This window comes from Canis aureus, chromosome 19, assembly GCF_053574225.1.
Source record: "Canis aureus isolate CA01 chromosome 19, VMU_Caureus_v.1.0, whole genome shotgun sequence".
In the NCBI taxonomy this organism is placed as follows: Eukaryota; Metazoa; Chordata; class Mammalia; order Carnivora; family Canidae; genus Canis; species Canis aureus.
This window is the reverse complement of record NC_135629.1, coordinates 32,134,201-32,156,738: the sequence shown is the minus strand read 5'-3', so window position 1 is coordinate 32,156,738 and position 22,538 is coordinate 32,134,201. Positions and strand designations below refer to the sequence as shown.

General features: G+C 42.9%; 2 protein-coding genes across 22 annotated transcripts in view; one reads left to right on the top strand and one right to left on the bottom strand.

Annotated features, from left to right (window-relative positions):
- FHIT (fragile histidine triad diadenosine triphosphatase) overlaps positions 1-22,538 on the bottom strand; it is a 1,383,460-nt gene that overhangs the window by 41,210 nt on the left and 1,319,712 nt on the right. The window lies entirely within an intron of this gene.
- Positions 1-22,538, top strand: part of LOC144289824 (uncharacterized) — a 163,372-nt gene that overhangs the window by 140,345 nt on the left and 489 nt on the right. For 2 of the 3 annotated variants that reach the window (XR_013357800.1, XR_013357799.1), the window contains exon 2: positions 644-5,469. Coding sequence is in view for 1 of the 3 variants with exons in the window: in XM_077858273.1 (XP_077714399.1) it covers positions 644-845 (202 nt within the window). In the remaining 2 variants the exon portion in view is untranslated. Of the gene's footprint in view, positions 1-643; positions 5,470-22,538 lie in introns of those variants that run through there. The other variant, XM_077858273.1, reaches the window with a different exon arrangement.

Genomic DNA, 22,538 nt, shown 5'->3' with positions numbered 1-22,538 from the left:
CCAGGTGGCCCTTTGATGTGTTCCGTTTCGGGACATGACTGTGTTATAAATATCTTACCCCCACTAAGTTATAGGTCTTATGAGGGCAAAACCATGTCTATTAGCAATATTCCATCTTCCTTTAACTGTCAAAACAACGTCTCATGGTTCAATCTAATACCTTAGTGAAGACCTTACAAAACCAGAGTTCAGTACGTACTGGGTGTTCACTAAATACTTCTTGCCCAAATCAACCAACCATCTCAGAAGGGTGACACAGTTATAGCCATCCTCAGTCCTCAAAAATGGGTTTCATTCTGTTCTTCCAAACACATAATACTGATGCAGGGACACAGACACACTCTAAGAATGATACAGAACAAAAGATATTTCTTTATAGCCCCCATAAATCTGAAATTTATATTTACTTGATCCAAAAATTTATGATGCAATAAATTGATGATGAACCTAAGTAGACAGCCAAATGTTGAGTGTCCTTAGTCTTTGCTCATGGATTCCCTAGTGCCATCTTCTTCCCTCTTTCAATAATGAGAAAAAGCTAAGTAGCAAGCAGAAGGGCAAATTAAAGGGTTTATGCCTGCACAGAGGGCAGCATCCTACCCTTATTTGTGACCTGTGATGAATGACAATTTCCTTGTTTCAGAGCCTGGAAGATCACCAAGGAAGTGGACTTCAGTTATCTCACAGCTAATCATCCCTTGAAGGAGAAGCTTGAGAGAAATGGAAACAACATGGGAGAGCAGAGGCTGTGGTCTGGAGTATGCTCTGGGTGGCCAGTGAGAACCTGTGGCCACATCCCGTTCCTGAGCCAGCCCTCTGGTGACACCCACCCTTCTCCCACTGGGGTAAGGGAACATCTCGAAGAAGACTGGGCAGGATGCCTGTCAGTTTCTACAACGTTCCTTCTCATTGTGGGCATTTTTCTACGTGGCTTCTTAATTGTACATGCGCACACACTGTGTCAAATGGAGTTTCCATCGCCTCTACTCACTGCGTATTACATTTTTAATCAGTATATATAATTACTTACCACAAGCTGCCAGGCCAGATTTTCTGAGCATTAGTCTAATTAACTTAAGCTTGATAATTATGTTTCAGATACCATAGCAGTACACACAGAATTTGCAGATTATGCCGCCAGCTTATTTGATTCCAATAACATGTTTTCTCAGACAGTGGGTTAGTTTAGATATTTTTTTAATGGCCATCTGATAATTATTTAGGTTTCAAAGTTTTCCCTCAAACAAAATCATTGTGCTATTTAAGACAAGCTTCTCAAATGCAGACCAGACTAAAATAGGTTTCTGTGTATTTTTACACATACAAATCTGGGTTTTTTGTTTTTTTGGGTTTTTTTTGTTTTGTTTTGTTTTTTTACTAATATAAACGCAGGCTGAGGAAATATTAAAGTATAAAAAGTTCTGATGGTCAAACGGCAGAACTTTCCATGTTTCAAATGGTCTATGCTTTGCCTTTTCCCGTTACATTTATTTGCCTTCTAGTTGACAAAAAATGAGAGAAAAGGAGAGGCAAAAGAAATGGAAAGCCTCCAGGACTTATAGGTGAGAAATTAGGGGATGATAAATTCCCTGATGAACAATAAACAATATACTGAGGGCTTGCTACATGCCAGGCACTGAGTTAAAAACCCTTTTTGTGGATTATCTCATCTAATCATCCAGTAACCCTATGTGGTAGGTATGTGTTACAGATTGAATTGTGTCCCTACCCACAAGATGTGTTCAATCTCTAACCCCTAGAGTGTCAGAATGTAACCTTGGATCTTTACAGAGGGAATCAAGTTGAAATAAAGCCACCAGAGTAGACAATCATGCAGAAAGACTGACCTCCTAATTCAGTGGGGAAGTTTGGACACAGCCAGCCATGCACACAGGGAGAATGCCATATGAACATGAAGGCAGAGACTGGGATGATGAGTCTATAAGCCAGGAAATGCCAGAGATTGCTAGCAAACCCCAAGCCAAGACAGTCATGAGACAAATTCTCGCTCAAGGTCCTCAGAAGGAACTAACCCTGCTGACATGTTGATTTCAGACTTCTAATTTCCAGAATTGTGATAAAACACAGTTGCCACCCACTTTGTGTTCCTTTGCTATGACAGCCCTAGCAAATGAATACAGTACGCATGACGCCACTCCCCATCTTACAGATGCCAAGGCTCAGAAAAGCTATGTGGTGTGTCTAGGGCCACATAGCTGTTGCACGGTAGGGGTGGAGTCCACAATGGGGTCTGACTCCCAAGCTTATGTTCTTGACCTTACCCACACCCCAGCCATGGAGCTATTGCCTAGGAGGGGGCAGAGAAGCAGTGCAACAAATCCTGGAAGTGGCTGATATGCTGTGATCATTTTATTGCTTTTTAATTAAGAGTAAGACTGAGATGGTGCTTGTTTCCACGTTTATACACAGCTGCCTTTATTTAAAAAAAAAAATGAATGCTGGAAATCCCTGCTTCCTAGATTCTGAGGGCAACAAAACAGAATTTACCTTTGCTCATAGTGATGGCAATGGTGCAGTTTTGTTCTCTTCCCACTTGTAACAGGAGATAATAATAGGCCAAAAGATCAGTTGTCAATTATTTAAGGCATAGGAGGAAACAACAAATGAAATAGCCACTCTATTCAATCCACAGAATCAGAGAGGAAAGGACAGATAGGTTTTCCCAAGATGTCATAGCGGATGGAGAGAGCAAGAGTTAACAAACCTGCTCCATAAAGATCACTGACAGGGAATAAGAATAATTCTTGGGAAGAGATACAATCTTGATCCAAGGAAAGAAAGCACAGGGATGTGAAGAAAGAAAAAAAAAATGACACTTCCCTAAGAATGTCTATTGGAATGATCCAACAGAAAGTTTGACACCAGGCAACGGAAGGTAGCTTCATGGGCACTGAGCCTGTTACATCTGTTGTAAGACAGTAAAACCATCCAAATCCCCCCAGGAATCTGTGAGCTAGAAGCTGGCAGCCCCACATGACCATAAATAGGGGCTCCAAGTGGTGAAATAGCCCAAAGTCAACCAGAAAATCACTGGGATGCCTATGTGGAAGAACAACGCAAAAGGACTGTATTAGAGACACTGAGGCAGAGTCTTTGGGAGAGCTGCCTTTCTCCTAGAACAGTAGTGTTGAGGTATCTATTGGTATGTGTATAAGCTTACACTTAAAACATGGGCTACTCACTATTGAGAATTTTCACAAATTACATCCAAGTTCCTCTAGAACGGGGGTTCTGACCATTTGGGGGCATGTCAGGACATTTGAGACTCTGATCAAAATTATGACTCCTTCCCCTTGGGAAAAAAATGTGCATACAAATACATCCTCTCACATGAAACTTCCTTGGGGGAATCATGGGTCACAGCTTTAAAACCCACAAAACATACTTATTTCTCTAAGGACCCCAGCAATGACATGATGTCACAACAACACATAGTGTGCCATTGCACACTTTGATGGGGAAAATTCCTCTCCTCAATCCTTGGCTTGTATTTCCTCAGCATACCTGTTTCCACCACTGCTGGGAGCTCTACTGTGCTTCCTTCACCTTGGCATGTCAGTCCAGTGCCCACAACATCCCACACCCCCCCCTCCAGTAAGTATCAAGTAAATGTTAAGCGAATTTTTAGAAGGCCTCAACTGGAGGTATAGCACTCCCTCTGACTCACATTGCTTCCCCTCCTCGACTCTCACTTTCATCACCTATACTATTAAGTGGAAATCATACCACCACCAGCCCTGCTATGTGCAATAATACAAGTGAAAGCCATTTCTGATAGCAACAACAAGCACCTATTGTATGCAAACTCTGTTTTATGTACTTTACTCGTCTTCATTAATCCTCACAACTATCCTGGGAGGGTGGCCCTACACTATCTCCATTGAATGCAGGAGGAAGCTGGGCCCAAAGAGATCTGGGGACTGACATAATCAGGCACAAGACTGGGATGCAAACACAGGCAACCAGTGCCCGCATCAGCCCTCCTGACCACTGTCCATTATGTCTCTTTCTAGACTAGGCGATGCCACACACATGTCAGAAACTGTTAGGACAAGAAGGCAAGATGGCCCTTTATTAACATAGCAGAGCTTGGGTAGAGGTGAATTTTGGAAGGCTCTATGGTAAGACCACTGGAAGAGCTCAGTGTTATGATCCCAACCAGTTGGCATCTCAAGCCACATTAACAAACCTGGCCTCCTCTGGTAGAGCCAGCCTGACCTGTGAGGTAGCTCTTCTGTGAATGAGAAACACCTGGCCTTTCCTCTTATGCTCCCCTGACATCCAGAACAGTGATTTCAGCCCTGGGTGGATGTGAGGCAGATATCAAGGAAGAGAAGCAGCAGCCTCAGGCTGGACCCTGGGGTAGGTTGGGTACCATAGAGTGGAGAGCCAAGGCTCCTTCTAAAATCTGTTAGATTCACCCAGACTTACTGTGGTGACCCTGTTAATACACCTGCAGGCCAGTTTGTGACTCACCTGCCTGTGGCCACTGAGCATGTGCCACACCATGCAAAGTCCTTTCTTTCCTGTTACAGACAAAAGACTTCCCTCCTCTGATCTTTAGTCAGAGAGTTCCTGCCTATAAAGTTTTCAAGCAGTCCATGCCCAGATGTACCTTGGATGGAATTCCAAATACTCCCTAAGGCCCAATCTTCACTGCCAAGCAGTCAAATGACTGCAGCTGATGTACAGGCTGGAGACAGAGCAGTGGCCAAGCCCTCTCAGGACTCACAACACTGGTGGGCCACCCAGAAAATAATCTGGCACCTACAGAAAGTATGGAATGTGCTGTGATGAGGGAAATCTGGGCAACTGTTGGAGCACCAAAGAGGAAATGAATCTGGGCTGGGGGAAGAGTGGTATGCAGGGGCTTGCCTTTATCAGAACAAAAACCCCAGATACCATGCTGAGCTCCATGCTCAGTGCCTGCATGCTTTAGCTCAATTACTCTAAAACATCTAGAACTTGAGTAGAGCATCTTTGCCCACTGTTCTTCTCAGTCCTCCTCATCCTCGGGGGTTTCAATTTGAACATAACCTCTTTTAAGAGCCATTGGGACCTACCTTTCATCACCTACCCCCTCAGGTCCATCACAGTGTATGTCCTTCAGAGAGTGGCAATCTGCAGCCTTCCTTCCCCAAGTGTGGACTGCTGACCAGGATCATCTGGGGTCTTAGAAATACAGACTCTTCAGCTCCAGCCTGGATGAATCCTAAGCACTGTCCAGCTGCCCTGTCCAGCACGGTGCCCCTACCCCCATGTGGCTCCTATGCACTTGAAACACGGCTACTCTGAGCTGAGATCTACTATACAAGTGAAACACATACTGGCTTTAGAAGACTTAGTGCAAAAAAGAACATGAAATATCTCGATAATTACTTTATACTGGCTACCTGTGGAAATAATATTTTGTATATTTCAGGTTAAATAAAATCTATTAAAATTTTATCTTTTTTTTTAAACGTGACTACTTTAAGGGTTTATATTACATGTATAGCTCACATTCTATTTCTGTCATATGAGGCTGCTTTAAAAATGTGAAAAGCTAGTCAAGGATAATGATCAGGAACCGGTGTTGGCAAACTATAGCAGATGGGTCAAATCAGGGCCAGTGGCACCTACGCCGGCACGTGCTCTTTCATGGGGACACGGCTGCTCTTCCTCCTCATGCACTGTCGTGACAATTTCTGTGTTCCAAGGGCAGAATTAGGTAGGTGCGACAAAAACCGAATGGCTTGTAGAGCCTAAAATATTTACTACCTGGCCCTTTACAGGAAAAGTTTGTGGGCCGTACTCAAGAGCACTAGTTCCAGAGATGGACGGCCTGCCTCTCGATCAGGTCGCTACCACCTTTCAGTACATGAGGCTGGGCAAGATACTTCATGTCTGAGCCTCAGTGTCTGCATCTGAATCAGGGACAGGAGTACCAATTGTACAGGACAATTATAATGATTCAATCAGTGGGTGTATGTGAAATTCTTTAAGGCTTTGTACCTACTAGGTTCTCAGTAAACATTAGCCACCTTTGCTGTCACTACTAGCAATGATCACAGGCTATAATTAGACATTTTGTGTTTTGTTACCTTTTTTTTGTTGTTGTTGTTTATTTCAGAGAGAGAGAGAGAGCAAGAGCATAAGCAGACCGAGTGACAGGCAGAGGGAGAGGGAGAAGCAGGTTCCCTACTGAGTGGAGAGCCCGACATGGGGCTCAATCCCAGGACCCTGGGATCACAACCTGAACCAAAGGCAGATGCTCAATCGACTGAACCATCCAAGTGCCCCTGTTACCTTTGTTCTTATGCGTTGCTCTATCAGATTAAAAACCCCAGGGGAGCAGGGATATTTTCTCCATCTTGATCCAGCTATTTCACTGAGCGCAGTTTCTGGCGCATAGTAGAAATTCAGGAAGTATTAGTTACAGAGGCAAGTACTTTGCCTAAGGCTGCCTGATCAGTAAATTGCCAGGACTTGAACCTGGTTCCTTCTGTTCCTCAAACTCTTAACCTCTCCTGCCACCACCAAGTGTGGTCTCTAAACCAGCAGTCATTGTCACCCAGGAGCCTGCTAGAAATGCATATTCTTAAGCTCCATCCCAGGCCTGTTGAATCAAAAACCATTTTGACAAGATCCAAGAATGTCAAGAGATTCATCGACACACTTAAGTTTAGGAAGTGCCACTCTGGGCTATAATTCCCAGTTAAGACTCTCTTTCCCCTCAACAAAATAATTAATGTAGTATCAATCTTTCCACTGAGTCCCCTGTGGGGGCCCCCTAAGACCAGAGCTGATGATTTGTATTCACCCTACCGTGGGCTTGGGGGCATTTAGGTCCTGTGGTAAATGTCACTGCGCCATGTCAGAAAGTGCCCTTTCTCCTGCCAGGTTCAAACCACTGCAATGCTGGGGTGACCTCTCTGCAAAGAAATCTGCTTAACATTCCATACCAGCCTCTACTGACCAGGCTACAGGCTCTAGTGGATGCAGCGGGGTCTGAAAATCTACTCCTAAGTCATTTCCCTTGGGGTACCTACCTCAGTGAATTCCTTCCCCTCTGCATTTTACACACCAGCGGTTGCACCACCAAAATAAACAATCCATGCCACATTTAATAGCTCAGGCACCTTCCTCTTGAGTCTACAAATGAAAGCAAATCATCTCCTACCATATTAAAAAAAAATTAAAATTCTTTCCGCCCTGACTCTGGTTTTCTTACTTACTGTCCACGACTACATGCTCTTCACCTCACTATTTTCTTAGAAATGGTCCATTATGTGGCACTTCATTGGATGAGGGTGTTTAAAATTAGCACAGAATCTTACAGTGGGTTCCCATTTGTCACAGCAAGAAGTTTCAAATTGTGGCCATCAGATGAACACTTGAAATTAGCAGAAGACTGATTAGCATAATTCTTAAGGGTCTGAACTCTACACCCACAGATGGCCTCTGAGAGGACTGACGAGGCAGAAAGGAGATTAGGATAAATCTAATTAGCTAGGGGTGTTCCCGTCTCTCCAGTCAAGTAGTGAGGGATGGAGACGATGTGATGGATGGACAGATGGATCTAATGAAGCCCCATTACAGTCCTTCTGATTTCCACTCACAATGAGAGAACACATTACCCTGCTAATGGTTCTGGGAGCTAAGGCAGCCCGAGTTTGGTGCTGTGACCTCGAGAATGCATTTGAATTGCCTGCCCAGCTCTTTGCACATACCCACGGGATATAAATGAGCCCGAACACCCCATGCCTGCTGAGGTGCTGCCCCTGCCCATGGGCTGGAAGCACCCCTACTACCACCACCACCACCACTCCGCTCAGGGAGTGAGCCTACCTCCTGGCTCCTGGCTCCAGGTGCTCAAGCTGGAGCCCCATAGCTTTTCTGCTCCTTCTGTTCTATGACTTGGACCTGTCCTAGGAGATGTGCTGTGGTTTGCACACGTTCCCAATGCTACATGCTGACACAGACTACTGTTGTTCTCTTCGCCAGGGGTGATGGCCACACGCTATCACCACTGCATGCTGATTAGGGGCAGGGCCCTTTTCTTGAGGAGCTCATGCTCCAGTCACAGAGAGGTGAGAGAAGAGCAGCACGGTTCACAGGCTAGGTGCAAAGTGCTGGGAGGACGGGCTCTGACAGCTCAGAGAACGAGGCAGAAACAGCGGTGGTCTCTCAGGGGAAAGTCACGGAAAGAGGCAGGCCTCCACAGGATCTGGAGAAAGGCCCATCTCTCCCCTGGCTGACCTCAACCACCTCCTAAATGTCTCCTCGCTTCTACTCTTGAACTGCTATAGTCCAGCATCACTGAGAAGTCAGATCATGTGACTCTCTCCAGTAATAATCAGAGCTGACATTTACTGAGCGCTTACTGCATGCTCGGCACTTGATCTAAGCACATTTCATACATTATTTCACTTAATCTTTTTTTTTTTTTTCACTTAATCTTTGAAACAGCCCTGTGTGGTAGGTACTGGTATCATCCTTATATTACAGATGAGAAAATGGCAGCACGAAGAGGTTGTCTGGTCCAGCAAGTATCAGAACTGATAGAAAATTTCGGGCATCCTTTCTCTAGAGTTCAGATTCTAAAGCCCAGTAACTGGTGTTCTTTGGCCCCTTTCCTCCCATCACATATGGAATAAGATCTAAGCCCCCCTCTGACCTCATCTTGCTCTAATCTTTCCCATGCTCCCTGTACTCCAACCACATTCTCTAAGTACACCGAGTATGGTTCACCTCAGGTCCTTTGCATTTGTAGTGCCCTCTGTCTGGAAAGTGTTCCCACTTTCTCCTACCCAACCTGGAAACATCAACCTGACTCTGATTCTCAGCAATTTAATTGACTCCCTTCCCACCCAGGTGATCTCATTCAAAGCCATGGCTCCAAACATCATCTCTGTGGCTCCCAAATTTGTTTCTAGCCTGGAACTCTCTAATGAGTTCCAACCCTGTGTATCAACAGGTTTTCTGATGATTGCTCTTGCATGTACAGCAAAAACTTCCTATTTCTTATAACCAAAGGAGAACACCTAACTTGTAGCCTCCCTACCCTATGTCTGTGTCAGTCTTTCCAGGAAATATCACTAGTCATCCAGCTGGTTACTCAAGCCAAATACTAGGAATTCTTAGTCTCTAAGTCCTCATAGTCAACTCCATTAACAAAATCGACCAGCTGTATTTCTTTCTTTTTTTTTTTTTTAAGATTTATTTATTTGAGAGAGAGACAGAGAGCAAGGGGGAGGAACAGAGGGAGAGGGAGAAGCTGACTCCCCACTGAGCAGGGAGCCTGATGCAAGGCTTGGTCTCAGGGCCCCAGGATCATGATCTGAGCTGAAGGCAGATGCCTGACTGCTTGAGCCACCCAGGTGCCCTCAACCTCCCGTATTTCGGAGTCATACTGCCAAATGGGCTACTTCTCTTCACCTCCGCTGTACTATGATCTATCATAAACCACTGTGATAACTTCCTAATTGGCCCCCTGGCTTACACCTTCACCTTCTTTCAACCCAGCCAGAGGGATCCTTATACAACTTCGGTCTTGACATTTCCTTCTCTAAGACCCTACAACTCTAACTGGTAAGACCTCTGGGCTGCCGCCTGCTTGTATAACCACAGCTCCTTCTACTTGTTCACCAGTGCTCTGGGCTCACTGGCCCCCTTTCCATCTCCTGAGCATGCTGAGCTCATCTTAGACCCATGGCTTTTGCCATCACTATTTACTCTGCTTAGAAAATTCTCTGTGCCTTTTTCCGTTGGTTATCAGCTGCAAAGTTCTCTCCTTGGCAAAGCTTTTCTGATACCTCTATCTAGATTCATTTGCTCCAACACTGTTGGAGTTGCATCCAACATTTGCATGTTTACTTGTTTTTGTCTGTCTTGCCCACAAGGGTAATTTCTTTGAGGACCTGGAATGAGCTAGATTGTTCACCACAGTATCCTCCTGGTGCCCAGAACTTTAAGGCGGTATCAAGAGTATTTGTCCAATAAAGAACACCATGTGATTACAAGCTAACAAAGTGCAAATGGAGGCTGTAAGATTGAAGACAGATGATGATGCTGAGGCTCCCACAATCAGTGGAGATGGAGAGTGGATAAAGAACCAAAGTAAAGGGAACTTCTAGAGACTGGGAAAAAGTCTAATGTGTTTCCTTTGTTGTAACTGTTACCTATGAGACCCTGGAGCTACATAGGTGAATAGACCACCACAGGCCCTGTCCTCACAGCGCTTATGTTGTTTAAACCCTTTGTCCCCATTTTAGGATAGGTCAGGGGGAAGCAATTTATATCTATCCATCTATCTATCATCTACCTATCTATCTGACATAAAGAGCCATATACTAAATATTTTAGGCTCTGTAGGCATACAATTTGTGTCGCAAATACTAACTCTGCTGTTATAGTGCAAAAGTAGCTCCAGACAACACAAAATCATGGCTATGTTCAAATAAAACTTTGTTTACAAAAGCAAGCAAGCGGGTCTGATTTAGCATGTAGGCTATGATTTGATAAACCCTGGGACTGACTCTGCTTTAGTACGAAGTTCTTGGGGCCTATCACACAGAAAAGTAGGCTTTGGAATAACCAGGGTCTCTTATAGAAATATCTAGGTTCATTATTTACCTTAAATCCCCTCTAAAGCTCTTAAAAGACAGATTCAACCTGAGCAGTGGATCTGAAGTTCCTGTTAGTCTTTGTGTCAGTCCATGAATCAACCAGCTTTTATAAGAAACTGCACAATCATATGGAGTTGAATGTGCTTACCCTGATGAAGAACAACTGAAAATGGCTAAGGACTCGTCAGCACTGGGAGACCGTAGGAGTCCCAGCATCTCCCCTGTTACAGAGGAGAGGGATGGGGACTCCTGCTTGGTCAAACTGATCCCAGGTTAAGCTAATAGCTTGGCATCACTATGACTTCAGTCAGGGAGAAAAGCTGTGGCCAAGTATGCAGGCCTTCATGAAGCATTTGCCATTTAGTTATTGGCTCATTAGCTTGGACATAAGAAAGGATTTCTAGAAAGAAGATGGCATCATTGTGTGCTATTCTTACTCTTGGGTGCTTTTGGAAACAACATCTGTGATCAGAAAAGTAAATATTTTTCAGGGAAGAGGGATGGTTGCTCTGGATAGATACCAACAGCCAGGGTCCGGGAAGCTGCAGACGACAGGATCAAACCTTCAGGTACATAAGCCATTTCTGGACTATTGCCACAGCTCGCCTTTGTGGTGGTTGTCTGCCTGGTTTCCAGGGAGCCTTCAATTAGGCTACTGAGCTGAGCTGATTTAGACCTGTGCACTGAATTGGCTCCATTACCAGTAACACAAATAAGTCTTTCGTTACAGGGGGAAGGCACAGAGAGTATGTTTGAGGGCTTCACTTCATGAAAACACCCTTTTTTTCAGAACGCCAGTTTCCTATGTATAGGAACTAATTCGAATGTCCAAGTAACATTAACATTAATACAGTATATCAAGAAAGCCTCAATATACTGAACCCGGCACACTTGCTTCAATACCAAAAAGCCTCAAGTCAGTGTGCCTCTCCCAAGAGGGCAACTTCCCTAATTGCTTTTCCTCTACCTCTGTTTCAATTGGAGCTGGAGTGCACAACAGGGCCCATGACCCTCACTCGACCAGCACAGAACACATCTGTTCAGTTGCTTACTGTGCTCCCAGCACTTAGCACTGTTCAAATAAATATGTGAAGAATAAACAAAGGTAGGGAAAAATCCCATCCTATCAGAGTACAGAAATTCTGAAATGCATGATCACTCTATAATGCCCATCTCTATAGAAAGAGGAATAAAATCAACTTTCATGGAGATACTCTTATGCAGCAGGCACCTGTCACTGAATGTCCTCAGCATCCCTGAAAAGTATGGGCTTTTGACCAATATTTCATGGACCCTCTTACCACTTCCAATGGAGATACCATCACTCACACACATGTTATGGTGGGGATTCACTGAGATAGAGTATATATATAAAGTCTTTATCCAGCCTACGATGTGATACATAAGTGTTCTGTAGATGGCAACTGTAGGGATTATTATTGCTTGTCCTGTTACAGATGAAGAAATAGAGATTGAGTAGGTTGCAGTGATCAATCCAAGATACAAAATGTGTCACAATTGGGATTTGGACCAAATGTGTCTAGTTCTTTCTCTATTTACAGGAAGGAATAAGAAAAGTATACTGGTTCCACCTCCCTCTGTTCTTTGCCCTCTTAGCTTTAACCCCAGGAAATCCAGATCTACCTCAAGATTCCTACAAATTCTACTCTGAGCACTTCAGAGACGATCAGAAAATGGATTACATACCTATTTTATTTTCTATGCTAGGTCTCTATGATATGGTATAAAGATAATTCTTTGTATGACAGAATACAGATCTCTTCCTCTAAAAAGTCCTTCCTATACTGAATGGATGTTCTGATAGTTAAGCCAATTTCTACTTCCCAGGTAAAGACACTTAGGATCTTCAAGGCATTTGGTGGGCCCCATTCTCTGGGTGGTGAGCAGAGCCTGACCTAGAATGGAATATAGCATTACCCCTTCCACGGGTCACAAACATACAGCCAAAGGTCTTCAAAATGTATGGGCAGCCTTGGAAAATAAAATCATTTCAAGGCATGTGATTAACAAGCCAGAAAGGCCAAAGTACTTGACAAAAAGGATGAGGCATTTCAGAAAGATAAGTCAAGATACATTTATGAGCTGAATGCATCCCTCAGCTTGCTTAGCTGTGCTACTTGGTTCATAAACCAGGGATTAAGTCAATTTTCATTTCAACTTTTTCTTTCACCTTTAAGCAACCCCTAAGGTTTCCAGAGAATTTTGTTTGACCTTTAGCTAAAGTTCAACCTCTACCAAGTTACCAATTTTGGATGGTCCCTGGGTGATCACTTAAGACAGATTTCACTATAATTCAAGGAAAGGATAATCCCTGGCCCAAGAGTTCACAAAGGAAGGAGTCTCAGTGGTCTCAGGGAGGGCAGAAGTTATGGATTCAGTCCTGCTAATGAATTTTAGTGATATTCTCATTGTGTGTTATTGATCAGTGAAGTCGGCCTGGATGCCTTTGCTGGACATTGAACCCAGGGTGTTTCTTTACCTTCTTCTGCTCCCAAATGAGGATTCTCCCCATGCTTTCTTGGAAGCTAAACCCTAGGAAAAAGATGCAGTCCATGAAAGGGGGTCCTTTGGGAGTTGTCACTTACTTCCAAGGTTATGATAGGAATGATAAGCCCATCAATGGACTTTGCTGCCCAAACCAAGTGGGATATCTTTAGTATAAGCACATGTGCTCCAGATCTGCCTATATCTCATACCCAGCTTTCAGAGACATCCTAGCAACACTTGGAGAGGCAATGTAGAGGGGAATAATGGAGAGAAAATCAGCCTTTTCCAATTTGTAGTGAAGAATAGGACTATAAAGTTGTTTACTTCTCACATATCCTGACTTATTTTGTCTACCAGTCCTGCCTGATTCCTAAAGAAGTATATAAAAGTCTTTCACTATGCCTATATATTTAATCAGAGGAGTTTTTTCCTCAAATTTTTGTTTATGCAGTCAGCTCCTGGATTGTTGTGTGCATATCATGAAGACAGAGTTGCTCCTGTCCACAGAAGTGAAAACAGAGCCCCCGCCCCTGCCTGTTTGCATGAAAGTCAATTCATTCCTATCTGCAGACTCTACATTCATTAAATAAAGAAAAATTCAATGTCCATCTCATTAATGAATCAGAACAGAATGCGTAAGTCGTTTCTCTAACTTCCCAAACACTTGGAGAACATATGGGCACCTCTCAATATCTCAGTGGCCTGGAAACATGTTCATTTTAGAGGAAGGTCTCATAGCTTTCTGCAGACAGTTCAATACCATGATGCCTCGAATTCAGCTTCCTGCGTTCTTTCTTATTGATTGGCATACCTCAGGCTATTAGGTTTATGAACTAAATGATAATTTTTTGGGTGGGGGACGAGTATACAAGGAGATAAATGTTTCACAAATAGACTCAAAGCTTGCAGGCAGGAGACATGCAGTGATTTACAAAGTATTTCTCTTTCTGCCATTTTTCCCCCCAGGACAAAGTAATTATTGCTACCATCCTCTGAAAACAGAGATGCTTGTTTTCTGGGCAGGCTTGGAGTCTAGCCAAGGCAATGTGAAGACTCCTGGAATTTCAACACACATGCTGGGGTGCTGGGCTGTGTGAGCTCCTCCTGCTGATGCACCTGATCTGCCTGGAGAGTCAGCCCACAGCCTCTCCCTTCCTCATGGGGACCACTATGGCAGCCCTGGGTGTTTGAGAGTACGGGGCTTGTTTACAGCTACTGCCTCTTCCAACTGGCTTCCTGGCCTTGGTCTAACCCCAATCCTGGAAAACTCAGAGTAAGTGGTGCCCCCAACCTTCAAACTCTCTCCCTCCCCCAACTCACCCACCTGTACTGCAGATAATAGTGTCCTGATAAAAGTACCTGCCCCTCCATAGCCTTCTTTCTCTGTCCTCATGCAACACTTTCTGACATTCCCATTGTCCTGTCAGAGTTTCTCAAACTCAGACATTATTGATATTTTCAGACTTGGTTAATTCTCAGTTGTGGGAGGTGGTTTTGAGCATTTTAGAATGTTTAGCAGCATCCTTGGTCTCTACCTACCCACTGTGGCTAGCATACCCCTCCTTACCACTTGTGACATCCAGAAATGTCTCCATACATTGCCAAATGTCCCCTGGGCATAAAATTATCCCAGTTAAAACCAGTGCCTTTCCACAAATGATAAATAATGGGAGAAACTGAGAACTTCCCCACCCCCATAAGGAAACGAAAGGGACTCCATCATTATCAAATCTCAGGCCTGGTTTGCGAGACCTCACTGCTGAGGAATCTCAATGGTCCAGAGACCCAAAAACAGGATGTAGGGAGAAGGTCTGGGGAGGGCAGTAGGGGTGAGTTGAGAGAGAATGGATTCTTGGCCAAAACCTGGTTAAGAACAGCTGGACTGACCTGGCTCTCCCTAAAGATCTAGAGCCATATCATTTAGAAAACATTTCAAGTACATACTATGTCTTTTACCCAATCGATCAAGAAGCTTGATAGATTTTTTCCCCCTTCTCTCCCTCTCCACATTCACTCTACTAGTTTTTGCCACTATCTTCCTTGCCCTGGGTTCTTCCAGAGCCTTCATGCAAGTCCTTTCTTCCAGGTTTGATCATTATCCATCCTCGGCCCCCACCTCCTGCAGGTGCATGGGCTTTCTGAAATGCAAGGCAGATCAGGCCAGCCAGCCATTGGCTTACTTCCTCAGCTTTCTAACCTTTCAAGATAAAATCCAAACTCCGTAACAAGGCCTACGAAGCCACGCATTTCATTACCTCTGTCCCTGCATTACCTGCTACTCCATGTCTCCACTCTCTTGGACCTCTCATGGGACACATTCCTCTGTAGGGACACAGGTGGTTATAGGTAGTAGTCATGACCTTCAAGAATGCAGAATCTCATAGTGATTGTTTAGTTTCAACATCCCTTTCTCCTTGAGTTCTCTCCAGGAACATGCTGAGTTTGGTGTTCCTTTGTCCCTCACATTGCTCTAAGGCTTGACAATCTCCCATTTTGTACCAGAAAAGAACAGGCCTCAGGCTCAAACAACAGCATCCAGGTGAAATTTAATAACACCATTTTATTTTTTCATTATATTTACTTTTATAGTTGCCTTCTATTTATAGCACATTGTACTACTTTTCTGTTACAAGAATGTTATAATCTTGCTTTTCTCCATGACTGTTTTCAGGTGAGAAAGGAAGTTGATTTGAAGAAGCATCAATGGCAGTAGAAGTGGTTCCTGGATACGGCAGAGACTGTGATTAATGATTGATATTTGGGAAATGAGGAGTTGTTTGAATTTGGGCCTTGCTCTTTCATATCCCAGTCTTGCCTATCCCTCAGACAGGCTCAGAACAGGGAGAAGGCAGGGACAGGAAGAACAGGATTGCTTCTTGTAATTATTCATGTGCCCTTTGGAATTTGATGTAGTCGTCACCTCACCAAAATCTGAGTCAATGACCTACCCATGTGTACTGCTAGCACCCTGGACAGCACTCAAAGGCTCTGACATGGCACCCCTGAGCTCTGGGTCTACATCTCTTATGTTCACTGTGGTTTCCAGGGTCTGGTACAAAGGTTGGCAGAGACAAGATGCCAAATAAATATACCTTGGTTGGAGGAAGGAAATGGAGAGAAGCATAAAGTCCTTTTCAGCCAACTCTGGGCCTCACCAAGAGAAAGGCAAAATGAGGTGACCAGATAATCCATGTCAGTGAAGATGTTAATCTACTTCCCTGGATGACAGATACAGAAGACTTGATGATGTAAATTACTCCTCATACAACTTCCATTTCCCCCTCCATTTTGAGCATCAGAATTTGACCTCCACTGGCCACTGAAAAACTCTTGTGGCTTGGCTCAGTTGGATCTTGTAGATCCAACTTGTAGGAGAGCACAGCCAAGAATACACAGAAACCAACAAGACATAAGCTTGTGTGTCCCTAGTCTTGCTTTCTACTGGAGCTTTACCTTTACAAATCTGTAGTACTTGAAGGTATGTTTCCCTAGCCACTTCTGGATTGTAACAATTCCTTTTTCCTACTGACAAAATCTGATACTTAGCCTCAAGCACTTTCTTGCCGAGGAGAGAACTGTGTCAGACTTGTGACGTGTGATAAAATACTACAGTAACGTGGAATAATGCTTTGAAATGTTGCCAGGGTGAGCATGCATGCAGAATGATTGAAATCGCCTGCAAATACAAATGGTAGCTCTGTGGCTCATCTGTAAGGAAAACTGAGATATTCTTTTCCCTCCTTTGCAATTTGCACTGCCTCTTGTTGGAAACTATGGAGATTACCCCACTGAAAGTAACTGCCATGTTTACTCCATGCACAATTTTTACTAATAAATACAATATCCCCATGTAGACATCCATCTTCTGAGGTTCCCAGGATACTCTAAGCTGTTCCATCGTTGCTGGTTTGAATGTCTCATTGAAGTAATCGCGTACCCAAATCCAAAAGCTTGTTACAGAATAGTGTGGAGGTCATTTGTGCAGTGCGGAGAATGACATCCACTTTGTCCACCTTAGATATTAAGACTGCATAACTGAAGGGGATTTAGTCCCCACTATCCCCCAACCACCATACATAATGGGAATTATCAGGGGATTGAGCTGTGTTAATTAGAAGAGCCACAAACGTGGGGCTTTTACTATATAGCAGACATTTTTCTCTCTTCCAGGTAAATAGTATACTATATAAAGAATAGAATTATCCTCATTTTGCTATTGAGAAAAAATGAGGCTCAGAAAGGATAATGCATTCAAGGTCTCATAGACATTAAGTGTCCCAGCCAGGACTGAGCTCCAGGTCTGTGGGATTCCAAAGCTTGATTTTTTTTTTTCCCATGATGAACAATGTTGAACTAAAGCCAGAACCCTTCCTTCCATGACTTGTGGTCGAACCTTCACTATCTATGGGCTTTGAACATGATTTGTTGGTTGTCACGAACTCATAACTAGCAAGATACATGAACCAATGGGAGGATACTTACTCATGAAGAGTCAGTAGCATAATGAGAAATTTCTCAAGCACAAAAGATGACCCAGTAGTTGAAGAAGAAAATTCAAGCCTATTTCAAAGGCATTTGCCTCTTTATGAAAAGTGAAACCCCATTTTTATTTTCTGCAAAGGCACAGTAAGAGAATTAATTTACTATATACTGATTACTTCCCTTATTCTAAGATAATAATAGTTATCATGGATTAGGTACTTTCTACATGACAGAAATCACATGAAACCTCTGCACAAATGATAATATAATCCTTGCAACCCAGTAATAGAGGCACTACCATTACCCCCATTGGACAGGTGTGAGAACCGAGGTTCAGAGATTATGTATCTTACCAGGGTCAGTCAACTCAGTTGAGATACAAACCCAGGTTTTCTCATGGCCAATAGGAGTCATTTACATAAAAGTGGGGCATTTTGCCTTGATGGAACCATTTTAGCATCTATGGTTGTCAGTCACCTCCCCAGGGCTTCCTGAAAATACAGACACTGTATCCATGACTGAAAGTACTTTCCTTCCCACCTTACTGCCACTCTAGGCTCCAGGCAACTGGTCTTCTTTCAGGTGTTCAAATGGCTCCCTGGTACCCCAAAGCCTAGGTACTTGCTGCCCCCCAACTGGCTGCTGTCCTACCTTCAGAACTCAGTTCCAGAGCCATCTGTTGAGAGAAGCCTTGCCTGAACCCCAGACTTAGTAGCCTCCTTCATCCCAGATTGACCCTTTCCTTCAGAGCACTTCTCTGGGTTGGTCCATATTTGTTCAGCTGGATCAGTGCCTGGGTCTCCCACTAGACTCACATTTGTATTCCCAATACTCAGCCTTAGGTCTGGCTCAAAGGAGCCTCTCAAAACCTGTTGGTGGAAAAATTGGCATTGTGACCTACTAAGCACGGCTGCTTTCCTTTGTTGATAAGGTGCAAGAAGGGAGGATGGTAAGCCAATGTACGGAGGCTAGATCTCCTCTCTGTTTAACAAGTCACGTCTCAGAATCATGTGCTTTGCTGAGTTAATTTTTATGTTTTTTCCCTCATCTCCAAACAACAAGTCATCTTGCAGATCAATGCCTGAGACTAAAGAGACTTATGGAATGTTAAGATTATGCACATAAATGTACCAACTATGACAGCCACGCTAAGAAGAATAGTAATATTGTGTCGAGCGATAGTTTATCAACCTTTGCCACTTACAAAATTCACAGCCAATTTAATTAAAAATATAACAGCTCTGAAAGCTGCTAAAATGAGTATGACAACAATCAATCATTTTGTAATAGTGTTGAAGATCCATTAAGGACGTTGAACTGGATGCCAACTTTTTTTTAAGCCCAGATAGTAGGGGCATTTCATTCTGCACAATTAATGTCACTGCATTAAAATATTGACTATCTATAAAGAAGAAAATACCAAACATCTTTATAACCCACATTTTTTATGGGCAAAACTTGCTTAGAAAGGTGCTTTGAATTTATTTGTTATAAGCTGCACATTTCACATTCAGAAAATTAAAATGGTTTTCTACTGACTAACTCATTTAATCATTTAGTTGATTTAATGAAAAACACTATGCATTTTTCTCTTTCTCCTGCTAAGATTAATACTTTCTGTTCATTAGCAATCAAATATTGCAGGAAGGTTTACATCTTATTCTCACTTAACTTGCTGCCTTTTATTTCAAAAAATCCTAATAGAATTTAAATAGTATCTTTTAAATCACTTGGAAATTTTTCTCTTCATAACTCACTTTGTCTTGTGGAAGACACAGTGCTAGCTGTGACACTGAGACATTCATCCCCAACTTCCTTTTCCAGTCTTTATTTCCTCGGGGAAAGAGAGAAGCATATAAAAAATATATATATAATATATATTAATAAGTATATATTTATATATTTATATTTATGTATATAGATAGATAGAGATGATATAGATACAGAGATTTATAGATATAGATATAGAGGACAGGGATTGGAGACTTCCAAAAAAATTATGAATCTGGCTTCCAGTGCCTCTAATTCATGTAATACGTCAGCAACGTTGTAGCATCCTTTAAGATTCTGATTAGAGGGGTCCTTTGATTTATTAGTGGGGTTTTATGAGAAACCTGGGAGAATGAGCCTATTAAAAATGTTAACCATAAGCATCTGGCTTTCATTTAATAAAGAGTCGAAGCTGCTGGGCACAAGTGAATGGGCACAAGCATGGCACACTTTTTCCATCACTCACTGAGGTTCCCACTGCAAAAGCCACTTCCTCACAGCTGTGCCCTCTGCAGGTACAGCCTCATCTCTGCTCTCCACTGTGATTTTCGGGTGTATATAAATGAACAGGAAAATTCCACTTGAAATACCTACAAGGGCAGTTTCTACAATAGAATTTTTTTTTGACCGGGATGGTTACAAAAGAGTATAATCTATTTAAATTACTGAATAATAGAATCAGTAGTGTAAAAGCACCATGCCAAGTTTTTCATTGCTTCTATGCAAAAAAAAAAAAAAAAAAAAGAAAAAAAAGAAAGTTTGTTGATCCCCAAATGCTTGGTAGGAGGAAATAACAAAAGACAGATGATGGTGCTTTGTACTGACTGTAGATATAGTGCTTTAAAGACCCGGAGTGCCTGGGTGTAAAAATATAAGCACTGAATTGGTTATGCTAAAACGGTGAGAACAAAGGGCAGTTGGGCAGTAAGGAAATGATGCATTTTAAGATGATACTCAGTGAGCCAGCTAAGTACAGGAACAAGCATATCCCTCTCTCATTTTGGGATGTTTCTGCTTTTGTTGTGTGCATGCATACATGTGTGTGTAAGTGAATTCACCTGTCTTCCTCACTGTGTTATATATTACTGATTGATTTTGGGAGATGGTTATGATAATTTTCTTTTCCATTTTATAGCTGGGAAAACTGAAATGCAAGGGCATAGGTATACTTTGACTCTAGCATAGTGATCTTTCCTTCTAGCACTTCTAAAAGGATAATTGTTTTATCATTTGTGCAATTATTATTATTTTTTTTTATTTACTTATGATAGTCACAGAGAGAGAGAGAGGCAGAGACACAGGCAGAGGGAGAAGCAGGCTCCATGCACCGGGAGCCCGACGTGGGATTCGATCCTGGGTCTCCAGGATCGCGCCCTGGGCCAAAGGCAGGCGCTAAACCGCTGCGCCACCCAGGGATCCCTCATTTGTGCAATTATTAAACGCTGGTCACTACTCTAGACTGTAAGACCCACGAAGGCAAAGTAGCACGTGTCCATCAATGCAGCCCCCGCACTAACGTGTTTGGTAGATGCTTTATAAACTTCTTTTGAATGATTTTCCTAGGTCATTACCATTGGAGCATTAGCAAAGCAGGATTAAACTCTGAGTCACCCTTCTATTTGTGACTTCCTATTCACCCCGTGACTCAGTTCAGATATCAGCCCCTCAGGAGAGCATTTCTGAGCTTCCTCCCCTACTTTTTCTGGGGTCCATTAATGCTTTATACCCATCCCTCTGTGTATTATACATGTAGCTTTCCTTCTTGTGATGGAACTTTCTCTCTTCTAAGAGACTATTATATTCCTTATGATTGGGATGGAATTGATTGTATTTCTACCTGTCCCTATTCAGGGACTCAGGATCTAGATCTGGTCACTCAGAGAACTCTGTCCCTCTGGCCATGGTTCCTGGCTCATCAATGGCATGTAACTCATTGGGCCAGAGTTCTCTGTGCATATTTTTTCTAAGCATTGTTGGGAAAAACAGTCTTCTGCTTAAACTAATAGGATATAAGCCTCAAGATGCCGGTATTCACACTACCTTCCATAGAAAGAAGCTACCTGAAAGAAGTAAAGAAACACAAAGCCCTTGGAGACACTGCTTGTGCCCCCAGATCCAGTCATGCTTGAATTAACTCTACCATTAAGCTTTTCAGTTACATGAGTAAATCAATTCTTCCTCCTTCCTTTCAAGCAGTTTGATTGCTGACCATGGCTTTTGACTCATTTCTGTATCCCTAGAGGGCAGGTCCTGCCCTCAGTAAAAGCCTGTTGAATGATAAACCAACATACTTCTTAGGGCAATGACATTTCCACAAGACATTTTCAGGTGTTTGGGGAATAAGACTATCAACAAAAGCTGTTTCAGGGGGCTTTGTATCTTTTGGATCAAATTCTCATAAAAGAAGGAAGAGAGAATATAGACACTCTGGATGTGGAGGTATCAAGGTCAATTGTAAAAGAGAAAGAGTAAGGCGCTCAGCCAGGTAAGGAGGCTCTTACAGTAGTTTACAATAAGACAGTAGGAACTGTGCAGCCACACAATGGATTTCACATTCCTGCATTCTTACAGTGACTAGGTCTTAATCATTATGACAGTATGTCTGCGGCAAATGGAATTAACAATCCCACATGCTTTGGAAATGTTAAATTGTTAATAAGCCCCTTAGAACTTTGCTTCTTCTTTGAGCTCTGTGACTGGTTTTGGGCCACAGACATGTGTATTAAACCATCTCAATTTGAGCTGGTAATTGAGGGCCTCTCCAAGCCTGCCCAGAAGAGAATGTCTTCCACCGTGAGGAGGAACAGATGGTACTGATGTTTGATTTTCATTTTTAAATATGAGGCCTGGCCATATTTGGCAAAACAATTCAAGAAAATGTGATTTTCCAGCTATTTGAAAGGCGAAGGTTCCAGGTACACCCTCGTTGTGATCCAAAAATCTGTACTTGTGTTAAACTTATGAATCATTCATACCTGCATTTAAATCACAGAAATACTACTGTTTTTTTGGCTGGAATACCTTGAACAGATAATTTAATATCCATGAGCCCTTGAGTTCTCATGGATAAGACCAGACTAGATGACCTCCTCACAGACATTTTGTGAAGATTAGATCAGATCACTGATGTTAAACGCTTAGCAAGAA